General features: G+C 39.8%; 1 protein-coding gene across 1 annotated transcript; it reads left to right on the top strand.

The window, feature by feature from the left end:
* The first annotated feature begins 455 nt into the window (after positions 1-455).
* On the top strand, positions 456-18,651 carry LOC146644273 (CMP-N-acetylneuraminate-beta-galactosamide-alpha-2,3-sialyltransferase 1-like). Its single transcript, XM_085396830.1, has 6 exons — positions 456-709; positions 2,536-2,735; positions 3,598-3,765; positions 4,113-4,158; positions 4,604-4,723; positions 17,451-18,651. The coding sequence occupies exons 1-6, from the start codon at positions 458-460 to the stop codon at positions 17,616-17,618; spliced, it is 954 nt and encodes a 317-aa protein (XP_085252956.1). The 5' UTR covers positions 456-457; the 3' UTR covers positions 17,619-18,651.
* Positions 18,652-20,740: the final 2,089 nt, after the last annotated feature.

The raw sequence follows: 20,740 nt of genomic DNA, 5'->3' as shown, positions 1-20,740 counted from the left end.
ATCAGCACCAGAACCACAAGGAAAGTTTAACTGAACAGGAGTTTTTCAACAGCAACAGAGGTAAGCAGAGAAAACAATGAGATAAACAGTTCATGCAAATGCAGAATCTGACCAAGATCTGGAAATATTTTGTACTGTGTGTTTTCCATTCTGTTGGGTGTCATACTGTTTTATTCAACTTCAAACAACAGATCTTGTTACTTACATGAACTAATAATGTGGGAGGTGATTTATGCTGGTAAATGCTATCTGTTCAAATGCCATGAATATAAGAGGACACTAACCAACTTTTTATGCTTATCCGATTTTGTGCATTCCAGTGAAATGCTGTTAATATGCTGCAAACTATAAATATTTATAAGTAAAGAGCTATTGTTTCTATTACTGTATTCTAAAGGCTTAGTCCTATTTTTCACGTTCACACATGTATTTGTTCTCAGATTGGGACTCTGCGAAGATGTATTTCAAATGGGGAAGATCCAGAGTTAGCATTTTCCCGCTACTGAGTATCACAGCAATTGTTTTGGTCTCCAATCTTTTATGGAGTTTTTCTGGATATACCTTCTGTCATCGCGAGCCGAGTCTTTGTGGCTGTCAGAAATGTCTAAGAGACAGTGATCCTTGGTTTAATGACATCATCAGTGAAGCTCCTGTACCCTTTCTGTCACAGAAACATATACCTTCAGAGGAAGATTTCCTCTGGTGGAAGGTAAATAAAAAACAAAAATCAACATATCACTTTTTTGGCTTCTGTGGTGATGTTAAAGGTGTTATTATTATTAAAGAGCAATGTCAAGTATGTCATGACATTTAACAACATATTGCTGCTGTTAAATGACACGGTCTACCTCCATCCAAAAAACAAGCACAAATATTCCTCTATTGTGTAAGTAAACAAACTACAAAGTTTAGAGCACCTTGTACTATCCATCTTTTATTCTTTTAAATATACTGCACTCTTCATCCTCCTGTATTTCTACCTGAAGAATGGTAAAATCGTTACCATTTACTGGCAATGACAAGTTCTGGAAAACGTTTTTAGTTCCTTTAGTGAAAGTCGCAATATCACAATATGAAAGCGCCTCCCTACGCATAAAACTGGATCATTGGCATTTTTTTTTAAAGGGCCAGATTTACTAAATGGGGCAAAATAGCATGTGAGCGAATTCCCACTTATCAGTAAGACAATCAGTAAGGCAACTTTTTTGGTCTGCAACGTTTTATGGAGTTTTTCTGGATATAACTTCTGTCAAAAGAAATGGCTTAATATGGCAATGAGTATTTTTTTGTTTCTCTCAAGAAAGGGGCAGCGTTCAGGCCCAGGGGTTGAGGTTCTCACTAATGATAACTTAGAGCTCTGAGGTAAAACTGTGACTCTATCTGAATTGAAAGACAAAAAAAATATTCGAATCTACAGTATATGTTTGTGTAAGCACTGTTCATAATCTATCATTGCATAAATGTGCACAACTCATATGCTTGAAGAAACTTACAGATTAATGCTGATGTTGTATCTTGCAGATCAGTCTTAAACTTTTCAGAACAATTCTAAATAGGGCTGTGCGATATGACCAAAAATCTCATATCCCGATATAAGAATTCTATCGTCCTGATAACGATATAAATCACAAAAATGTGACATTTTCTGTAAATTCTGTGAATCTCGGGCAGCTCGACTTGCGGGAAGTGTTTCCAGCTGCGCGTCATGTAGCTGGAGTCGAGTGTTTTAACCGATGCACGAAACGATACATTTTTAGACATAAGTTGTAACGGCTGCCGTTTTCTTTGTGAGTATTTATTACACGGCGTGCTGCGGAGAGAAGCCGGTTCTAACGTTTGAGTCTAAGGTTTATTTTTTAGCACCTGGCGGCTCTTTTTTACTACTCATGCGTAATTAACCTGCTTTTTCGCGTGGTTCAGTTTATTTTGAAAAGTCTCAACAGGATCATGAGCTTTATTGTGAAAGGTTTATGTGGAACATAAACAAACGGACACGCGATGGTGTTACCGTCGTTGTTGCTAACCACAACGCATAAAAACAGGCGCTTGTCCGCCCGAAGTGTGGTAATATTAAATATAAGAGAAAGAGAGAACTTTAAGAAATTAATATAGCCACTACAGTGACCATCAAAAGAATGAAAAAATATTGCTGTAAAAAGTTCATTTTGCAACACCACGAAACAAACGATAACATAAAATGAAATGATAGACGTTTTTATATCGTCATCCAATATATATCGTTATATCGAACAGCCCTAATTCTAAATATCAAATTAAAGTACTGAAATAAACTTCAGGCCTAATAAGATTTTTGCCTAAATCAGTATACATTTTTTACTTTTGAGCTTCAGTGATCTTTCACAGTTGTTGTAAATGGCACATCATAATATTGATGCTGATATGGAAAAATGTTTGAAAGGGTCTTTCCCAGACTTACTGGTGACTCATGAACTTGTAATCATTGGGAAATTCTATAATATTTTTGTTCTGTGGGGAAGTTTGATTTTTTTTCAATAACTTTCTCCTCTTTGTCAGAACTTACAGGGGGCAAGACTTCAGAACTTGACTTTGTACAATAAAACTCTAGAGAGGCTATTTCAGACAATAACACCAATTGCAGATATTGGAGAACCTCGTCCTGATCACTGCAGGAGTTGTGCCGTGGTGGGGAATTCTGGAAATTTGAGAGGATCGCATTATGGATCTCTTATTGATTCCCATGATATCGTAATAAGGTAATAATGTCATGGTCCTGGGCCATGTGGGCCCAGTATTCTTAGTTCCTTGTATTTTTGTATTTCGTTCCTTATTTAGGCCATGTTTTCTGAGTTGCCCTGTTGTGTTGTTCCCTAAGTGTTTTCCCTTCATGGCTTTTACCCCCTGTGTGCCCCTCTGTGTATCTGTGAGCCCTCGTCTCTCCTTATGTTTTATTCCATGTTTCCCCTGCCCATTATGTCTAAGTTCTCCCCGTGCTCTCTCTCCCCCCTGTGTGCCCTCTATGTATTTATGAGCCCTCGTCTCCCTTTGTGGTTGTTTCATGTTTCCCCAGCCCGTTATGTCTGTGTTTTCCCCGTGCTCTCTCTCCTCCTGTCTGAACCTCTGTGCCTGTACATGTCATGTTCAGTTCACCCCGCCCTGTCTCGTTATGATTATCAGTGTCACCTGTGTTCCCCGTGTGTGCCCACTTTCCTCGTTTACCCTCTGTGTATTTCTGTCTGAGTCTCCCTCTGTTCGGCGTCGCGTTCTCCCTCATGTTGTGTGTAATTCTCCCCGTGGTTCGGTTCCTTGTACAGCTCATGCTTTAGTTTTCCCAGTTTTAGGTTATTTTGTATTACTTCTCGTGGCCAGCAATAAAGCTGTGTTTTTTGAGTTTATCCCCGTGTCTGTGAGTCTGCATCTTGGGTCCTTCTCCTGCCTGCCACACAGCAAACCATGACAAATAATCATTTAACACAAACACAAAATCTAATGTAAACAATGTTCTTGTGAGACAAAAAGTATAATATAATATAATATAATATAGTATAAGTCTATGTATATTTATGTATCTAAAATGCAAAAATGTGTGCTAAATATGTATCCTTCTGTATTATTTAGAATGAATCGGGGGCGTACCAAAGGCTATGAAACAGATGTTGGAACCAAAACAACTCATCATGTCATGTATCCAGAGAGTTCTACTAGACTGGACAATACCACTCATCTCTTGTTTTTTCCTTTCAAAACACGTGACTTTTTGTGGCTCATGAAGGACTTAAATCGAGGGTAGGCTAAAAGGGCTACTGTCTTAAAACCTATGTTGCTAGAAATTGTATAACTGTTTTGCTCTGAATAGCAGATTTTAACTGCTTTGCAACATAGTTTCAGCTAATTGTAAGGAAAAATGCAGTATAGTTTTTTTGTTTTTGTTTTGTTGTTAGAACAACCAAATTAAACAAAACAGTTTTTGAGACAACCCATCAGAGGTCAACCTTTCTTTTTTTAAACAGCAAAAAGTGCAGAAAGTTATATGAATTGTTATATGAACAACTTAATCTTTTGTTGTGATGTGCTAGTCTTAGGTAATTATTAGCATTTATTTATGTAATCAGTTCATTTCATCTTTTTAATAGGGAAAATGGTGCTCCAAACTTAAAGAAGATAGCTAACAAAGATTTGGTGAGTATTTTAGGTTTACATGAACAAAACTGGCATATAAGCTACCATTAATTCAGGCAGGAAACAAAGTCAGCTGATTTTACACACTGAACTGGATAATCTCATACACAGTAGGTTTTACTCTTAACCTGATTTAGCATATCCACTATTGCTACAGATGTGCAAGCCATTTCACAAGTCACCTGCACCTCAGCTTTTTCTTTGTTGCAGTATTTACTGTTTACTCTGCTCTGTATTGGGTATTGTTATGGTTTTCCCAATCTCTCATACTTGGCATTTATGTGCCTGGAAGGTCATGCAGGTCAATAGACAAAGCCATACCACCAAAAACAAATACTGGCTTCTTTTAGCAACAGTGGTGCTAATTTAAAGTATTTTGTGAATTAATTGCAGAAAGTAATAGTTCATAGAACTCAGATTTAAGGCTATGTCTGATTCATAATAGATCTGGATCCTCCATCCGGCTTTCATGAAATATGTTCATCAAGAATGGCTGGGAAAGAAGGGTGCTTATCCATCCACTGGCTTTCTTGCTGTGGTTCTCAGCCTAGTGATGTGTGATGAGGTATGTTCACTTTAAACAATTTGTACATTATGCATCTGACTGACAGTGGTGGTAGTTAAACACTGAGAAACACTGATTTACCAGCAAAGCTGAGAAAAGTCTGCCTTAGATGACTACATGACTAAAACAGAAATGTATCTATGGTTATTTCAAGAAGAGTCAAGAAGAGTGGATGGCTGAATGTGTAAAGCGCTTTGGGGCCCTTAGGGACTAGTAAAGCGCTATACAAATACAGGCCATTTACCATTTAAATATATTATATAAATAAAATTAAGTTGACATTTAAAAATCAACGGTTACTACATTCAGAAATTTCCTTAGTTTATGTTTGATGTACAGTGTGGGCCATTTATATGGATACACCGTAATAACATGGGAATGGTTGGTGATATTAAAGTCCTGTTTGTGGCACATTAGTATATGTGAGGGGGCAAACTCCTCAAGATGGGTGGTGACCATGGTGGCCATTTAGAAGTCAGCCATCTTGGATACAACTTTTGTTTTTTCAATAGGAAGAGGGCCATGTGACACATCAAACTTATTGGTAATGTCACAAGAAAAACAATGGTGTGCTTGGTTTCAACGTAACTTTATTCTTTCATGAGTTATTTACAAGTTTCTGACCACTTATAAAATGTGTTCAATGTGCTGCCCATGTTTGATTGTCAATGCAACCCTCTTCTCCCACCCTTCACACACTGATAGCAACACCGCAGTAGAAATGCCAGCACAGGCATCCAGTATCTGTAGTTTCAGGTGCTGCACATCTCGTATCTTCACACCATAGACAATTGGCTTCAGATGACCCCAAAGATAAAAGTCTAAGGGGGTCAGATTGGGAGACCTTGGGGGCCATTCAACTGGCCCACGATGACCAATTCACTTTCCAGGAAACTGTTCATCTAGGAATGCTCGGACCTGGCACCCATAATGTGGTGGTACACCATCTTGCTGGAAAAACTCAGGGAACGTGCCAGCTTCAGTGCATAAAGAGGGAAACACATCATCATGTAGCAATTTCAAATATCCAGTGGCCTTGAGGTTTCCATTGATGAAGAATGGACCCACTATCGTTGTACCCCATATACCACACCAAACCATCACTTTTGTTATTCCAACAGTCTTGGAGGGATCCATCCAATGTGGGATAGTGTCAGTGTTATGATGATTTCTGATATGAGGTTCAGTTCTACGGTGGTGATCGCAGGGTGTGCACAGGTCAAGTGCCACTATGACCCTCCAGAAAATAACGAGGACAGGGGATGATCATTCAGCTCTTTAATGGCAGATTTAATGTGGGTGTGGGTATGTGTACGTGGTTCTACAAACAGAATGGAAAAACAGAACACAAATTACAATCAAATTAGAGACAACAATAATCACCATATAACATATTACAGCCACATACTTGTCTTATAGGCCCTACTACTAAGCTGGCGGCTTTTACTTATAGTCTGAACCATATTTGGCAACAAAGAAAATAAACATCTTCCCATCACTTAACTCTTGTGCCCCACTCACCTATGATGCCAACTAAAGAAGGCAAATACACATAACAAATCACCAACTCAAACCAAACTCAGTTTGGGCTAGGCAAACTTGGCTTAACTTAGCCCGCTTTAGCATTTTCTATAACTTAGCTTATAGAAAATGTACAGAGGATGTCCAGAGCAATAAAACATACAGGCTATCCTTCTTACACAAGAAATATCCTGTAACTCACCAGTCTTATGGATGCACACTCTCATTGAACCCACATAAACTGCTCCCGAGCATGATTCACACTGCCTCCACGAACACCATTTTTCATCCCAGTCAAAACATTGCTCACAAAACGGCCGCGCCCTCTAGTGGCGAGGCAGAAAGGTGCATCACAGTCATGCCTTCAGAACACTCAGACCAATAGCGGTGGTTTTGTTTGTTAACTTCACCATTCACATTAAAGTTTGCCTCATCACTAAACAAAATCTTCTGCGTGAACTGAGGGTCCTGTTCCAATTTTTGTTTTGCCAATTCTGCAAATTCTGTGCGCCGATCTGGGTCATCCTCGTTGAGATGCTGCAGTAGCTGGAGTTTCTAAGGCTGCCATTTGTAAGTAGCTAATATCCGCCGAAGGGATGTTTGACTAATGCCACTCTCCAGTGACATGCGGCGAGTGCTACGCTGTGGGCGCTTGCTGAATGAAGCTAGGACAGCCACTGATGTTTCTTCATTAGTGACAGTTTTCTTGCGTCCACATTTTGGCAAATCCAACACTGAACCAGTTTCACAAAACTTAGCAAGCAGTTTGCTAACTGTAGCATGGGAGATGGGTCGTCTTGTAGGGTGTCTTGCATTGAAATCTGCTGCAATGACCCGGTTACTGCGTTCACCAGATATCAACATAATTTCGATCCGCTCCTCACGTGTTAACCTCTTCGACATGTCAATGGCTGTGAACAAAGAGAAACTTGTAAATAGTTCATGAAAGAATGAAGTTGCGTTGAAATCAAGCACACCATTGTTTTTCTTGTGACATTACCAATAAGTTTGATGTGTCACATGGCCCTCTTCCTATTGAAAAAACAAAAGTTGTATCCAAGATGGGCGACTTCTAAATGGCCACCATGGTCACCACCTATCTTGAGGAGTTTGCCCCCTCACATATACTAATGTGCCACAAACAGGACTTTAATATCACCAACCATTCCCATATTATTACGGTGTATCCATATAAATGGCCCACCCTGTATATATTTTTTCAGTTCTAATAAAATATTTTATTTAACATCTAACAGTTAGCTGAATATATTTAAATGTCTGAATATAATCTGTAGGCAATAAGTCTGCTAAAGTAACAAGTATGATGATCACTTACACATTGAAAATTAACAATAACTCAATCTAAACATTAAAACATTATTTTCATACCAAAATATACAGGCTGTTTGGGAAGTATCACAGCCCTTCATTTGTTATTGTTCCCAACTCATTTTTCAAAATTTCACACACAATATGCACAATATAATGACAAAGTGAAAAAATTTGCTCAAAATTCTACCAAATGTATAAAAAAAACAAAATCATTAAGTCATGATACCAGCTGAAATCTATCAGTAACTGGAAATCCTGCCACTTAGTGCAAATTAAAATCAGTTGGTTCAGTTCCAACTCGTAAACTATAAAAAGGTGTCCCATTACCATCGTGTCACACAAGAAACATTTCATGATGTGTAAAACCAACAAGCTCGCTCAAGATCTCCACAACCTTATTTTTGAAAGCATACTGATGTCATTGTTTGAGGAAGAATTTCTAAAGTGCTGAAGGTTCCTGTGAGCACTATTGAGGCCATGATCCGGAAGTGGAAAGAACATAATTTCACCATAAACCTACCACAACCAGGTGCTCCCCACAGGATTTCAGACAGGAGTGAAAAGATTTATCAGAAGAGTTGCCCGAGAGTCACTTGTGGAGAGCTACAGAATGGAATCAGCTGCACTCGCCCACCATGGCCTGTTCTCGTTCTCATTCTCAAAGGCATGTTGAAATGCATTGAAAGTCTGATGAACAACATTTAGAACACCCTGTGAAATACTGGGGAAAGCTGGGGAAAATAAATATAATAATGACAAGACAGGAGGAAACAAAACTGAACACATTAACATAGGACGCAACACCGTCAAAGTAAAACAGGGAACACTAAGACAGAGAATAAGAATTAATGGCTAGACACAGGCTGGGAAGAAGGAATCCACAGGGAACAAGACAGACTGGGGAAACAAAGGGAGGAGACAAAAAGGGAAACACGGAAACTATTACGGATGATGAGACAGAGAAGGAGCGAGAGATAGCCAGAGAGAGAGAGCAGCAGCATACATGAACGCACATGACAGAAAAAGGAAAACGTAACAAAACACGGGAAGAGAAACATGTAAACAGGAAGGGGAGACGAGACACATCGAAAAGACAACATGGAAACCGAAATATAACTAAACATAGCAGAAATACGAAGACTAACTCAATACTAAATAATACAAAACTAAAACATTACAACAAAAAAGAATATGGAAAAAGACCATAAACTCAAAATGCTGGGTCCAATGATCCAGAACCATGACAGGGGGAATATAGTCTGGTCAGATAAGACCAGAATTAAACTTAGCCATAATACACACCATGTTTGGAGGTCAAATGTTACTGCATATCACCCAAAAACATCATATCAACTGTGAAGTTTGGATGTCGGAACATTATGGTGTGGGGTTGTCTTTTAGCATACAGCACTGGCATGTTTCGTATAACTGATGGTAGGTTGAATGGAAAAACGTACAGAGACATTTCTGATAAAAATCTGCTGCTGTCTATCAGAATAATGAAGATGAAAATAAAGTAGATGTTTCAGCAAGACAATGATCCCAAACACACAACTAAGGAACTTCTCAAATGTTTTTAGAGAAAGAAAATAAATGGCCCATCCAGTCGCCTGACCTGAATCCAACTGAAATCTATGTGATGACCTAAAGCTCTGAATTCATAGAAGGGGCCCCCAGAGCCCTCGGGATTTCAAGGTTGTTAGGAAGAATTGGCCAAAATCACACCTGAGCAATGCACGCGACTAGTTTCTCCATTCAGGAGACATGTTGAAACCATTGTCATCCACAATGGTTTCTGTACAAAGCAGGGCTCTAGACTAACTTTATGCCATGGTTGCACTGGTGCGCCTTACTGTTTTTTCTTAGGTGCACCAATACAAATTTTTCAAACACATAGCTTAACACTGTAGCTTCATATGTTCACTTTTTAAAAAAAAAAAAAAAGTTGCAGTCCATACAGACCATATTGATTTGTAAATGATTAACTAACAATCTTGTTGACACAAAGTTCTTTGTTTCTACAAGAACACTAAGTTTCCGTATTTTTTGGACCATAAGGCATACCAGAACCAAACAGTCAGATAAGCCAAACTTTACTCAACTCATTCTTCTTGCTTCCTCCACTTCAGTAAAATTGATTCATTAATGTTGAATTCTCCCGCAGCTGCTCTACAGGGAGTGCAGAATTATTAGGCAAGTTGTATTTTTGAGGAATGATTTTATTATTGAACAACAACCATGTTCTCAATGAACCCAAAAAACTCATTAATATCAAAGCTGAATGTTTTTGGAAGTAGTTTTTAGTTTGTTTTTAGTTTTAGCTATTTTAGGGGGATATCTGTGTGTGCAGGTGACTATTACTGTGCATAATTATTAGGCAACTTAACAAAAAACAAATATATACCCATTTCAATTATTTATTTTTACCAGTGAAACCAATATAAAATCTCCACATTCACAAATATACATTTCTGACATTCAAAAACAAAACAAAAACAAATCAGCGACCAATACAGCCACCTTTCTTTGCAAGGACACTCAAAAGCCTGCCATCCATGGATTCTGTTAGTGTTTTGATCTGTTCACCATCAAAATTGCGTGCAGCAGCAACCACAGCCTCCCAGACACTGTTCAGAGAGGTGTACTGTTTTCCCTCCTTGTAAATCTCACATTTGATGATGGACCACAGGTTCTCAATGGGGTTCAGATCAGGTGAACAAGGAGGCCATGTCATTAGTTTTTCTTCTTTTATACCCTTTCTTGCCAGCCACGCTGTGGAGTACTTGGACGCGTGTGATGGAGCATTGTCCTGCATGAAAATCATGTTTTTCTTGAAGGATGCAGACTTCTTCCTGTACCACTGCTTGAAGAAGGTGTCTTCCAGAAGCTGGCAGTAGGACTGGGAGTTGAGGTTGACTCCATCCTCAACCCGAAAAGGCCCCACAAGCTCATCTTTGATGATACCAGCCCAAACCAATACTCCACCTCCACCTTGCTGGCGTCTGAGTCGGACTGGAGCTCTCTGCCCTTTACCAATCCAGCCACGAGCCCATCCATCTGGCCCATCAAGACTCACTCTCATTACATCAGTAATGAGAGTGAGTCTTTCTAAAACCTTAGAAAAACCAGTCTTGAGATATTTCTTGGTCCAGTCTTGACGTTTCAGCTTGTGTGTCTTGTTCAGTGGTGGTCGTCTTTCAGCCTTTCTTACCTTGGCCATGTGTCTGAGTATTGCACACCTTGTGCTTTTGGGCACTCCAGTGATGTTGCAGCTCTGAAATATGGCCAAACTGGTGGCAAGTGGCATCTTGGCAGCTGCACGCTTGACTTTTCTCAGTTCATGGGCAGTTATTTTGCGTCTTGGTTTTTCCACACGCTTCTTGCGACCCTGTTGACTATTTTGAATGAAACGCTTGATTGTTCGATGATCACGCTTCAGAAGCTTTGCAATTTTGAGACTGCTGCATCCCTCTGCAAGATATCTCACTATTTTTGACTTTTCTGAGCCTGTCAAGTCCTTCTTTTGACCCATTTTGCCAAAGGAAAGGACGTTGCCTAATAATTATGCACACCTGATATAGGGTGTTGATGTCATTAGACCACACCCCTTCTCATTACAGAGATGCACATCACCTAATATGCTTAATTGGTAGTAGGCTTTCGAGCCTATACAGCTTGGAGTAAGACAACATGCATGAAGAGGATGAAGTGGACAAAATACTCATTTGCCTAATAATTCTGCACTCCCTGTATTCCCAGAGTTTGATAGAGTTTGAAATCTGCTTCCTAAGCATGTCTCTTAACAGGTGTAATTTTGGGATCCTTATACACACGCAATACGGTAATATTATGTTAAAGCACAGTACGTATCACTCTGCGAGGCTCCTGACTACGGTTGCCGTAATGCTCCAACAATCCATCAAGCGGTGCGGTTTCATAGCTTACCAAAGTTGTACTAAATCATTTTGACAGATTTTTGAGCTCCATGTACCACATAAAATCAGTTTGCAGTCAGTAAGCACAACCAGAATGTATACATAAGGCATACTTTGAGAATATGAAAGGATTATGTAGTCCTAAAAATACTGTACTGAAAAAGTTCTTGTGCTTAAAGTACTTCATTGAGCGGAAATTTAAACTTAAAATATCTCAAGATATATAAAGTAAAAAGACAGTCAAAATTAGAAGTACTTCAAATGCTTCAAACTGAACATTTCAATATCTGAACATTTTACCTTGTGCATGGACATCTAAGAGGTTCTGCCCTTGACTATCTCTAATTGGTTTAGACCACGATATAGGCATATTGTGTGTCTGTTGTTGACCACACAAAGACTTTCAGAGTTGCAGAGACTTTTTTTTTTTACTTGAACGGCTGGTCGCACCAATGCGACCTAGTATTTTCTTGGCGGAATGTTGAATGTGCAAGCGTCACTGTGCGCTATTGGATTATTGTGGGAATTCCCAACATCATTTCCCTTGCGTGACAGATAAATTGATCGAACAGCAGCAGCACGGAGTCGGTGCTGCGGTGCTTCAGTGGCATGTCAATCATGAAGGTGCTACTCTAAGCAGCACCTTCATGATTGGTTTAGGTCATGATATATATATATATATATATATATATATATATATATATATATATATATATATATATATACATATATGAGATGATGAGATGAGATAGCCTTTATTTGTCAGTTGCAGGTCTTTTGCCCACAACCGAGATGACAGACCGTACATACAATACAAACATCACATTGGGGAGACAGGTCAGGCCAGGTAGCGAGGAAAAAAAACATTGAAATGTGCAACACAAAAGGATAATACAGGAATGCACAGGTATCAACACACCATAACACAATAAACACAGACAAGCAACATGGGAAAGAGTTCCAGTGTGTACATCTGATCTGGGACCGCTACAATCTTTCGATTGCGCCTCCAGCTGACCCGATGTCCACATCATGGGGGAGGTAAGCGTTGGAGGTGGCGTTGGATCCGGGGTAGGGAGGGTGATGCGTCAGTGAGTGCTCATCAGTATCAGTATATGTATGCGTGTGCGTGTCCATAGTTCAGCTGAGACAGTGTCCTTCGCCCTGCCAGGCTAAGTAAACAGTCTTCCAGGCAACCCAGGTGGCCTTGTAGGGAATGGGAAGGAACAGACTCAACACAGTCGTTGTCAGGGAGTTGTTGTTCGGCTCCAGCCTTGAGCTGGCGCCGAAGGGGTAGCCGGGTTATGATGGTAATTGAGAATTTCAAGCTGTTTTTTAACACTCCAACACTGGTCTCTCAGTCTCCCGTTAATAGCTGCGAGCTTCTTTGTGATGTTATTAGCCGTCGATTCTGTGGTCTTGTCACTCTTTTTGCTCACATAGCAGATTCTGAGACCTCACGACGGCAGCCAACTGATCCGAGGTGTAATCCAGCTCCACCCAGAGATGTTGTTCTGAGTTGATTCTTTCCTGATGTAATCCAACATACATACAACATACTGGCTATGGAAACCAACTACAGAATAGTGCAACTGTTATTCAACAACTCAATCTGGATGACATCAAGTTGTATGTAGCCTTTGCCAAACCAAATTGCTTATTTTGATTACTGAAAAAGCGATCCCAGGTCAAAGCAATGCTCGTATGGTCTCTTCTGCTGATTTCAGTTGTGGATTTAGTGTGACTGTGGATTTTGTGTGTCGTGGCTGAACCCTGCTGGCAGCCTTGATGCCCTTTTTCCCACCTGTCCCTTTGAATTGTCAGAAGCTCTGAATATCGATGTTGGCATGTGCCTTTTATTTTATTGGTTGTTTACAAGTGAAGCAGCCACAATGCACCCCAGCCATGATTTAGGCTTGCAACAAGGGTTTTATTTTTAAGAACGTCTGGGACTGAGTGTGCGTGGGCTACCCGCGCATTTGCGTACATCAGATTTTCTGGAGGAGGACAGACATTTGTTTAGAACACTTAAAGATGTCGAAGAAGCAAGCTCCTTTAAGCAATTACTTTGGTGTTCCTCCACTTCCAAAGAAATGTCAGAAGGAGTCTGAACCCGCAAAAGAAGCACGTATTCTTGGAAAAGTGGTTGCAGGAGGTGAGCTGGCTTCAAACAAATGATGAACGCACAGAGAAGTGGTGCAGAATATGCCGTGAAAATCCCACTCTAGCAAACAAAAACAGTGCCTTTTATATGTACGCAAGCGCGCGTTGCAACTTCTTATCTGGTGCACGTCTTTTATTTTGACAGCGCATGCGCACCTGCGGACCACTTATGTGCGCCCCTGATCATAGTGAATGAAATGTAGTGAACACCACTTTATCAGTTCTACATATTAATTTACCACTAAACTCAAATGTTTTTACTTTATTTCGTTTTTTTTTTCTTTTTACTGGGAATCACTCACTAAAGTGAAGTGCATTTCAAATTATATGCTTGTCTTGTAGCTTGTTGACTCATATTTTGGGTTATAAGCATGAACATGAGAATATCAAAAGCAAATTACACCTTTGAGACCCAGGCCCCACTCACAGCTACATGAGACAGGTGTTACATGTATGCCAGGAGCAGTGTTGGGACTAACGCGTTATTAAGTAACGCGTTACAGTAACTACGTTATTATTGTGGTAACGAGCACGGTAACTAGTTATTATGCCAAAATCAGGAACGCGTTAGTCGTTACTGGAATTTAGATAGGGTCGTTACTCGTTACTTCGTGTGGTGGCTATCGCGGAGCTTCCACAGATTCAGTAACATTAGCAAGTGGTGAGGCCAGCAGGAAAAGAGACCTGAGGCGGCCGCCGGTCCAAGTGTGAACTGAACTTCAGGTAAGAAGTTATGACCTGCAGTCTTTCTGGGTCAGATATAAACCAAGTTTAAGTGGAGTTTATTTTGACTTTTTCCGTACTGCGTGCTAGCTAGCATGACGGAGTTTCTATACAGCTGGGTGGGTGCTATGAAGTTAATGATGTTGAACTTTATTTTGTTCATAAGTTATTAGAGTTGCCAACCGTCCCGTCTGGTATTCAGAGAAAATATTATGCGTTTCTTATTGAGGTGAAAAGGAACAGTTTGTCCCGTAATTCAGCTACAATGAAAAAGGCACAAAGCTGGAGTTATTCTGTGTCTTTACGCTGCACAGCTGCCTCTTCTTCTTTCATTCTCCCCCCTCCCTCTCCCGTTTCTACTTCAGTCATGAAAACTGATCAGTGATCAGCTGATCGGCTCTCTTGTTTGTTTATTGCTCACTTTGCGCCGAAAGAGGAAACCAGCGGATGTCGCGCTAAACAACAGCAGCACGTTTAAGCTTGATCAGCTATTGTTAGAATTTATTTAATATTAATTTCTAGTATCAGCTGATGTTTGCTGGAGCCACAGCTGCAAAAAAAAGCTGCTGGTCATGATATGGTTTGGTTATCTGGTGAGAGGGAAACATGAAGATGAAACCAGGAGATGTCCTTACTGGATCATCAGAGCTGAACAGGTGATGGAGAAACAGGTTTACCTTTTAGGTGACATGAATGAGTTGAAGGGAAGTTATGAACTGTTTCTGAGAGACAAATAACCCCAGGATCCTTTTTTAGGTAGCTGACAGCTGGTAACTGTGCAGGGGCGGATCTAGCAAAGTGTTGCCAGGGGGGCCAGGTAGGGCATTAACAGGGAGAGGGGGGCACAAAGAAATACTTTTCTTTCTTATTCTCATTTAAAATGTCTAGCTTTTAAAAAATAATTATCTGAATCTTACAACAAACAATTGATAGATTGATGCATATATACCATCAAAACAGTACATCACTGTCACAACAGTGTTTATTTTCATTCAAAGGTTTTATGATTTTTCCTATAATGGTGGGCCAGTCTCTAGTCAAAATGCCCGGGCCAATTTCCTGTCCCAGTCCAGCCCTGTATGCAGCTCATCTGCAGTCTGGTGTTGCCTACATCTTCCTATTCAGAAGGCAGAATTTCCGAGTTCTGAGTACAATCGAAAGCACCACGACTGCAGTTTTTGTGTTGGATGTAAAAGGCGCACATGACGCTGTGACGTAGGCTAGAATCATGGCAGCAGTCAATGACGGTCCAGGCGTGGGATTTCTCTCGTGGAAATATGCACATTATCTTTTCCTTTCTATTGGTAGGTGGCACCGTGCACTTGTGGCAAGTAAGCAAGCTAGAAGACTGGCAAAGTTATGGAAGAAACACATTAACAAGAGAATTCTGAGTAAAACCAAAGTTACTTTCCCTAGTAACTAGTTACTTTGAAAGTAACGAGTAACTTGAAGTAACTGAGTTACTTTTGAGAGAAGTAACTAGTAATGTAACTAAGTTACTATTTTAAAGTAACTTACCCAACACTGGCCAGGAGTGACATCAATTCTCTTGGATGTACAACAATGACATTGGAATGTCATTCAGACGGAAGAACTGTTGTCAGATGGTAATAAAGAGAAAGAAACTACTCAGAACCAAGGGAATTGCACTACCAGAACATTGTAGACACTGAGGATAGCCACAAGTACCAGGGACTTCCACAGGCAAATAGGAACCATGAAGAGGCCACTGGAAAAGCTGCAACTCAGCCACCTGAGACATTGTCCTAAGAAGGGAAGGTGACCAAGGTCTATTGAGTGTCACAACCACTGACTAGGATGAAACAAAAGATCCATGAGTACATCGGCAAGATGGACACAACATGTTGGACCTTGAGAAGATCTGGTGGGTGAAGGCAACACAACAAAGTGGGCAAGTGGCCTCAGTGTCATGAACTCGCTGTGTGCAGGCAGGAATAGGACCCAAAAGCAGACTCCCAGAAGCAGGAAGTGAACTCAAAAAACACGGATTTATTGCTGGAAAAAGGAAAAATTGTACAGAACTAAACTGGGGGATTCTAATAATCATTCACACAGGGAAACACAGGGAGAGTCACAAAGCTATGAGGACACGGAACTGAGGGAGATGCGGACATAAATACACAGACGGATCATGAGGGAAGTGAAAACACATGTAAAGCACAGCTGACATGAATAACCATAAAGAGACAGGGGAAGAGCAAACACAACATAACGCACACTGACGGGAGACTATCAAAGTATGGAGGAGAGGCAACCGAGAGGGAGCGAGGGAGAGAGAGAACAAAAATGATGGACTAGGGAAATATGAAGGAATAAAACACAAGGAGGGGAAACAAGACACAAGGACTCACACTGTATAAACACAGACACTCAGGTGAGACAGAGAACAAAGACACAAGGGGAGATCTAATAAACCATACTGAACAGAATAAGCTAGGAACCATAGAATACAAGTGAACTCAAAAATAATACAGAATGACCAAAAATGCACAACGCCACCTCCCCCCCCACCAAAAAAAAAACCAAACAAACAAAAACTGGGTCAAAAGGACCAAGAAACATGACACTTAGGGGATCCCAGGACTGAGAAGTGATTATCAATGATTATCAGTCATGTTCCAGTCTGGAATCTGGCTGTACCACTCAAGGACATTTACAGAGTGGTCAAGAAGTCACTTTTTTGTTATCTTGGTTACATGCTTAGGGTTGTTGTACTGCTAGAAGAACCTTCACTCCAGTGAGTGCTCCCATTAAGGCTAAAACTGTCAGTGAAGATACTACCCATCCCTATTCCTTTTGCAGAATCCCTGTCATCACAGCATTTATGCATAAAGTGCTCTATGGGCTGATTTTCATTAACTCCTCAGTCAGCTTTGTGGTATTCTCCATGTCCTCAATAGGACATGGAGATAATGATTTATTTTAAGAATGCTATTAGTTAATATATAAAAGAATGAATGAATAAGCAAATAAATAGAATGCTCCTAGTGGAAACAATACATTAAATCTTTACTTCAATTTTTTTTCCCCAGGTCACTATCTTTGGGTTTGGAGCAGACAGCGGGGGAAGCTGGAGCCATTACTTTGAAATCCTCAAAAATAAAAAATTTAAAACAGGAGCCCATCCAGGAGCAGACGAATATAATATGATAGAGAAATTACACAAAAAGAAGACAATTGTTTTTTTTAAAGGATGGTAATTTCTTTTTCATGTTTTCATTTCTGTCTTTATCAGTTGCAAATCATCTAACCATAGACCTGTGTTATAAAAATGAATAAGTGATGGTAATTGCCCCCCCCCCCCCTTCAAAATAAACACCACTATATACTAACTTTATCTATATTTGACTTTATCACTAGTAACCTTATATACATAGCTGGACTGGCCATCGGGCATACCGGGCATTTGCCCGTCAGTTACAATAACTCGTACTGTGTACTAGCTAGCATGACGGAGTTTTTATACAGCTGGGTGGGTGCTATATGTTACTGGTGAACTTTATTTTATTCATATGGTTAATTAGTAGAGTTGTCTACCATCCTGTAAAAAACGGAATCCTCTGGTATTCAGAGTTAATATTACGCGTTTCGTATTGAGCTGAAAATAAATGCGATTTGTCCCGTACTTCAGCTACAATAAAGAAAAAGACAAAAAGCTGGAGTTATTCTGTGTCTTTACACTGTCAGCTGCCTCTTCTTCTCTCATTCCCCCCCCCCTCCCTCTCCTGCTGCTACTTCAATCATGAAACTGATCAATGATCAGCTGATCAGCGTTTCTGCCTCAAGTCCCGTCTCTCTTGCTTGTTTATCTCCCGCTTTGCGCCAGAAAGAGGAAACTAGCGGAGGTCGCGTTTAACAGCAGAAGCGCCTTTAAACTTGATAAGCTGTTGTTAGAATTTATTTAATATTACTTTCTAGTATCAGGTGATGTTTGTTGGAGCCATAAAAGCTGCTGGTCATGATATCGGTTTGGTTATCTGGTGAGAGGGAAACATGAAGATAAAACCAGGAGATGTCCTTACTGAATCATCAGAGCTGAACAGGTGATGGAGAAACTGGTTTACCTTTTGGCTGACATGAATGAGTTGAAGGAAAGCCATGAACTGTTTCTGAGAGACAACTTACACCAGGATCCTTTTCTATGTAGCTGACAGCTGTTAACTGTGCAGGGGCGGGTCTACCAAAGTTTTGCCATGGGGCCAGGTAGAGCATTAACAGGGAAAGGGGGGCACAAAGAAATACTTTTCTCTCTTATTCTCATTTAAAATTTCTAGCTTTTAACAAATAATTATCCGAATCTTACAACCAAAGTTTTCATCTGATATCAAATTTATAGAAATCCATTATTGTACATAGTAAGTTTTTTTTCAGGGTCCCAACATAATTTCTTCAGAAGAAAGTACTGTACATGATACCAGTATTTTCCCACATTTTCTAGATACTGTACTAGTACTTTGTGTAAAATCCCATCAAAAAGTCAGTTAAGTTTTATTCTTTCTCACCTGTCTTTCTGTCGCCTTTCACTTTTAAAAGGTTGCCATGTTAGAAAAAATATTTTGCCCTGCCATGCTGTTTATTGATGTGGTAAATAAATAGTTTATGAAAATATCACTAAATCTGTCATTTATTATTTTTAATATTCAGTAATGATCATGTCTCACCTCTAGTCTTCTCTGTCTTAATTTCAGGTTTCCACCATATGTTGTAGATAGTTCAGGAAGTTAACTCAACCAAGCAGCCTTTGGGTTTCGGCTAAGTACTGTTTAGAATACCAGAATAGGGAGGATGGTGTAGGTTTAAGTTTATTAGATTGATACATATGTACCAACAAGACAGCGTACATCACTGTCACAACAATGTTTGTTTTCATTCTAAGGCTTTATGGTTTTTCCTATAATACCTGGTGGGCCGGTCTCTAGTCAAAATGCCCGGGCTGATTTTTTGTCCCAGTCCAGCCCTGCTTATATACATTTTGCCTCCAAAATAATAGAAAATACAATGTAAAATCCAAAGTGCAGTCATAATCCCCTGTAACTTGTTCATGAAAAAAAAAAAGAAAAGTATAGAGGTTTGTTGCTAAAGGGTTATTGAATACATTTGATAGTCATACTGGATACCTTTCAAGTATACCTTTCAAGACAAGTCATACCTTTCCATAATAAAGATTGAACAAGGCTTTAAATAAACAGATGTGCCTGAGAGCAGTGTGTTTGATTTGTGTTCTTTTTCCGAATGCCAATTTTCCGTCGATCCATTCTTGCTTATCCTTATCAGGGTTGTGGGGGATTTGGAGCATATGCCAGTTATCATAGGACAAGAGGCGGGGTTAACCCTGGACAGATTGCCAGTCTGTCACAGGGATATCACAGAGGAACAGATAACAGTTTGCACTCACTTTCACACCTATGGGCAAATTAGAATCACCAGTTAACCTAACCCTACTATGTATATCTTTTGGGGGAGGAAGCCAGAATACCCAAACAGAACAGGCAAATACGGGGAGAACATGCACGAAAGGCCCCAGCTGGATGATGGAATACATATTAGCCACCCATCTTAATCGTTTCTGACATAGATGTACCCTGGAATGTACTTTATATATTTAAGTCACTTAAATTATTAGTTATTTTAGTTATTTTGTATAAGAAAATTGTGTTTGTTGCTTTTATGTGTGTGTGATTATTTGTTATTGCTCGGCTTGTAAAATAACATAGTCATTGCCTCATAACAAGTTTACAATAGAAGGAACATGTTCTCATTTCACCTACCGATAATGATAAATGTGGGGGAAGCATACGGACCTTACTTCCAAAGATGAATCTGGGAAGTATTAACATAATGCCTTCAGTAGGGTACAACACTAAAAATTTTTATTTTAATAACGCTTTTCAACATATGGTTACACTGTACAGCCCAAAATGTACACCTGAACAATGAAAAGCAATATACCGTATTTTCACGACTATAAGGCGCACATAAAAGTCTTAGATTTTCTTCAAAAAGTGCGGCGCACCCTATAGTGCAGTGCGCCCTGTGTGTGTTGTTGTTGTAAGGAAGATGTAGTAGAGAACACCATGAGAACGCTAAAGGGGGAAGTGTGGGCGTTGATTGTATATTTATGAAGCGCCTTGAGGCGACTTTTGTTGTGATTTGGCGCTATATAAATAAAATTGAATTGAAATTGAATTGAATACTAGAAAAATTTGCATTTCCTGCGAAAATGCTGTGTGGATGCCTTAACGCTGAAGATGTCTGCAGAAAAAAGCTGAAAAAGTTGAAAAAAAATGTTGCCCTGAGCAGGATTCGAACCTGGCCTTTCTGG

The sequence above is a fragment of the Rhamphochromis longiceps genome, linkage group LG22 (assembly GCF_057381845.1).
Source record: "Rhamphochromis longiceps isolate RC_006_pf linkage group LG22, R_longiceps_female_GT1.1, whole genome shotgun sequence".
Classification (NCBI taxonomy): domain Eukaryota; kingdom Metazoa; phylum Chordata; class Actinopteri; order Cichliformes; family Cichlidae; genus Rhamphochromis; species Rhamphochromis longiceps.
Note: the sequence above shows the minus strand (reverse complement) of the source record. Positions and strands in the feature narration are given on the sequence as shown.

Excerpts from the sequence above, each read along its gene's own strand:
- LOC146644273 (XM_085396830.1), top strand. The coding sequence starts at position 458 with ATGTATTTCAAATGGGGAAGATCCAGAGTTAGCATTTTCCCGCTACTG. Across the intron at positions 2,736-3,597 it reads TCCCATGATATCGTAATAAG|AATGAATCGGGGGCGTACCA; the intron begins GTAATAATGTCA and ends TGTATTATTTAG. Across the intron at positions 4,724-17,450 it reads GCCTAGTGATGTGTGATGAG|GTCACTATCTTTGGGTTTGG; the intron begins GTATGTTCACTT and ends TTTTTTCCCCAG.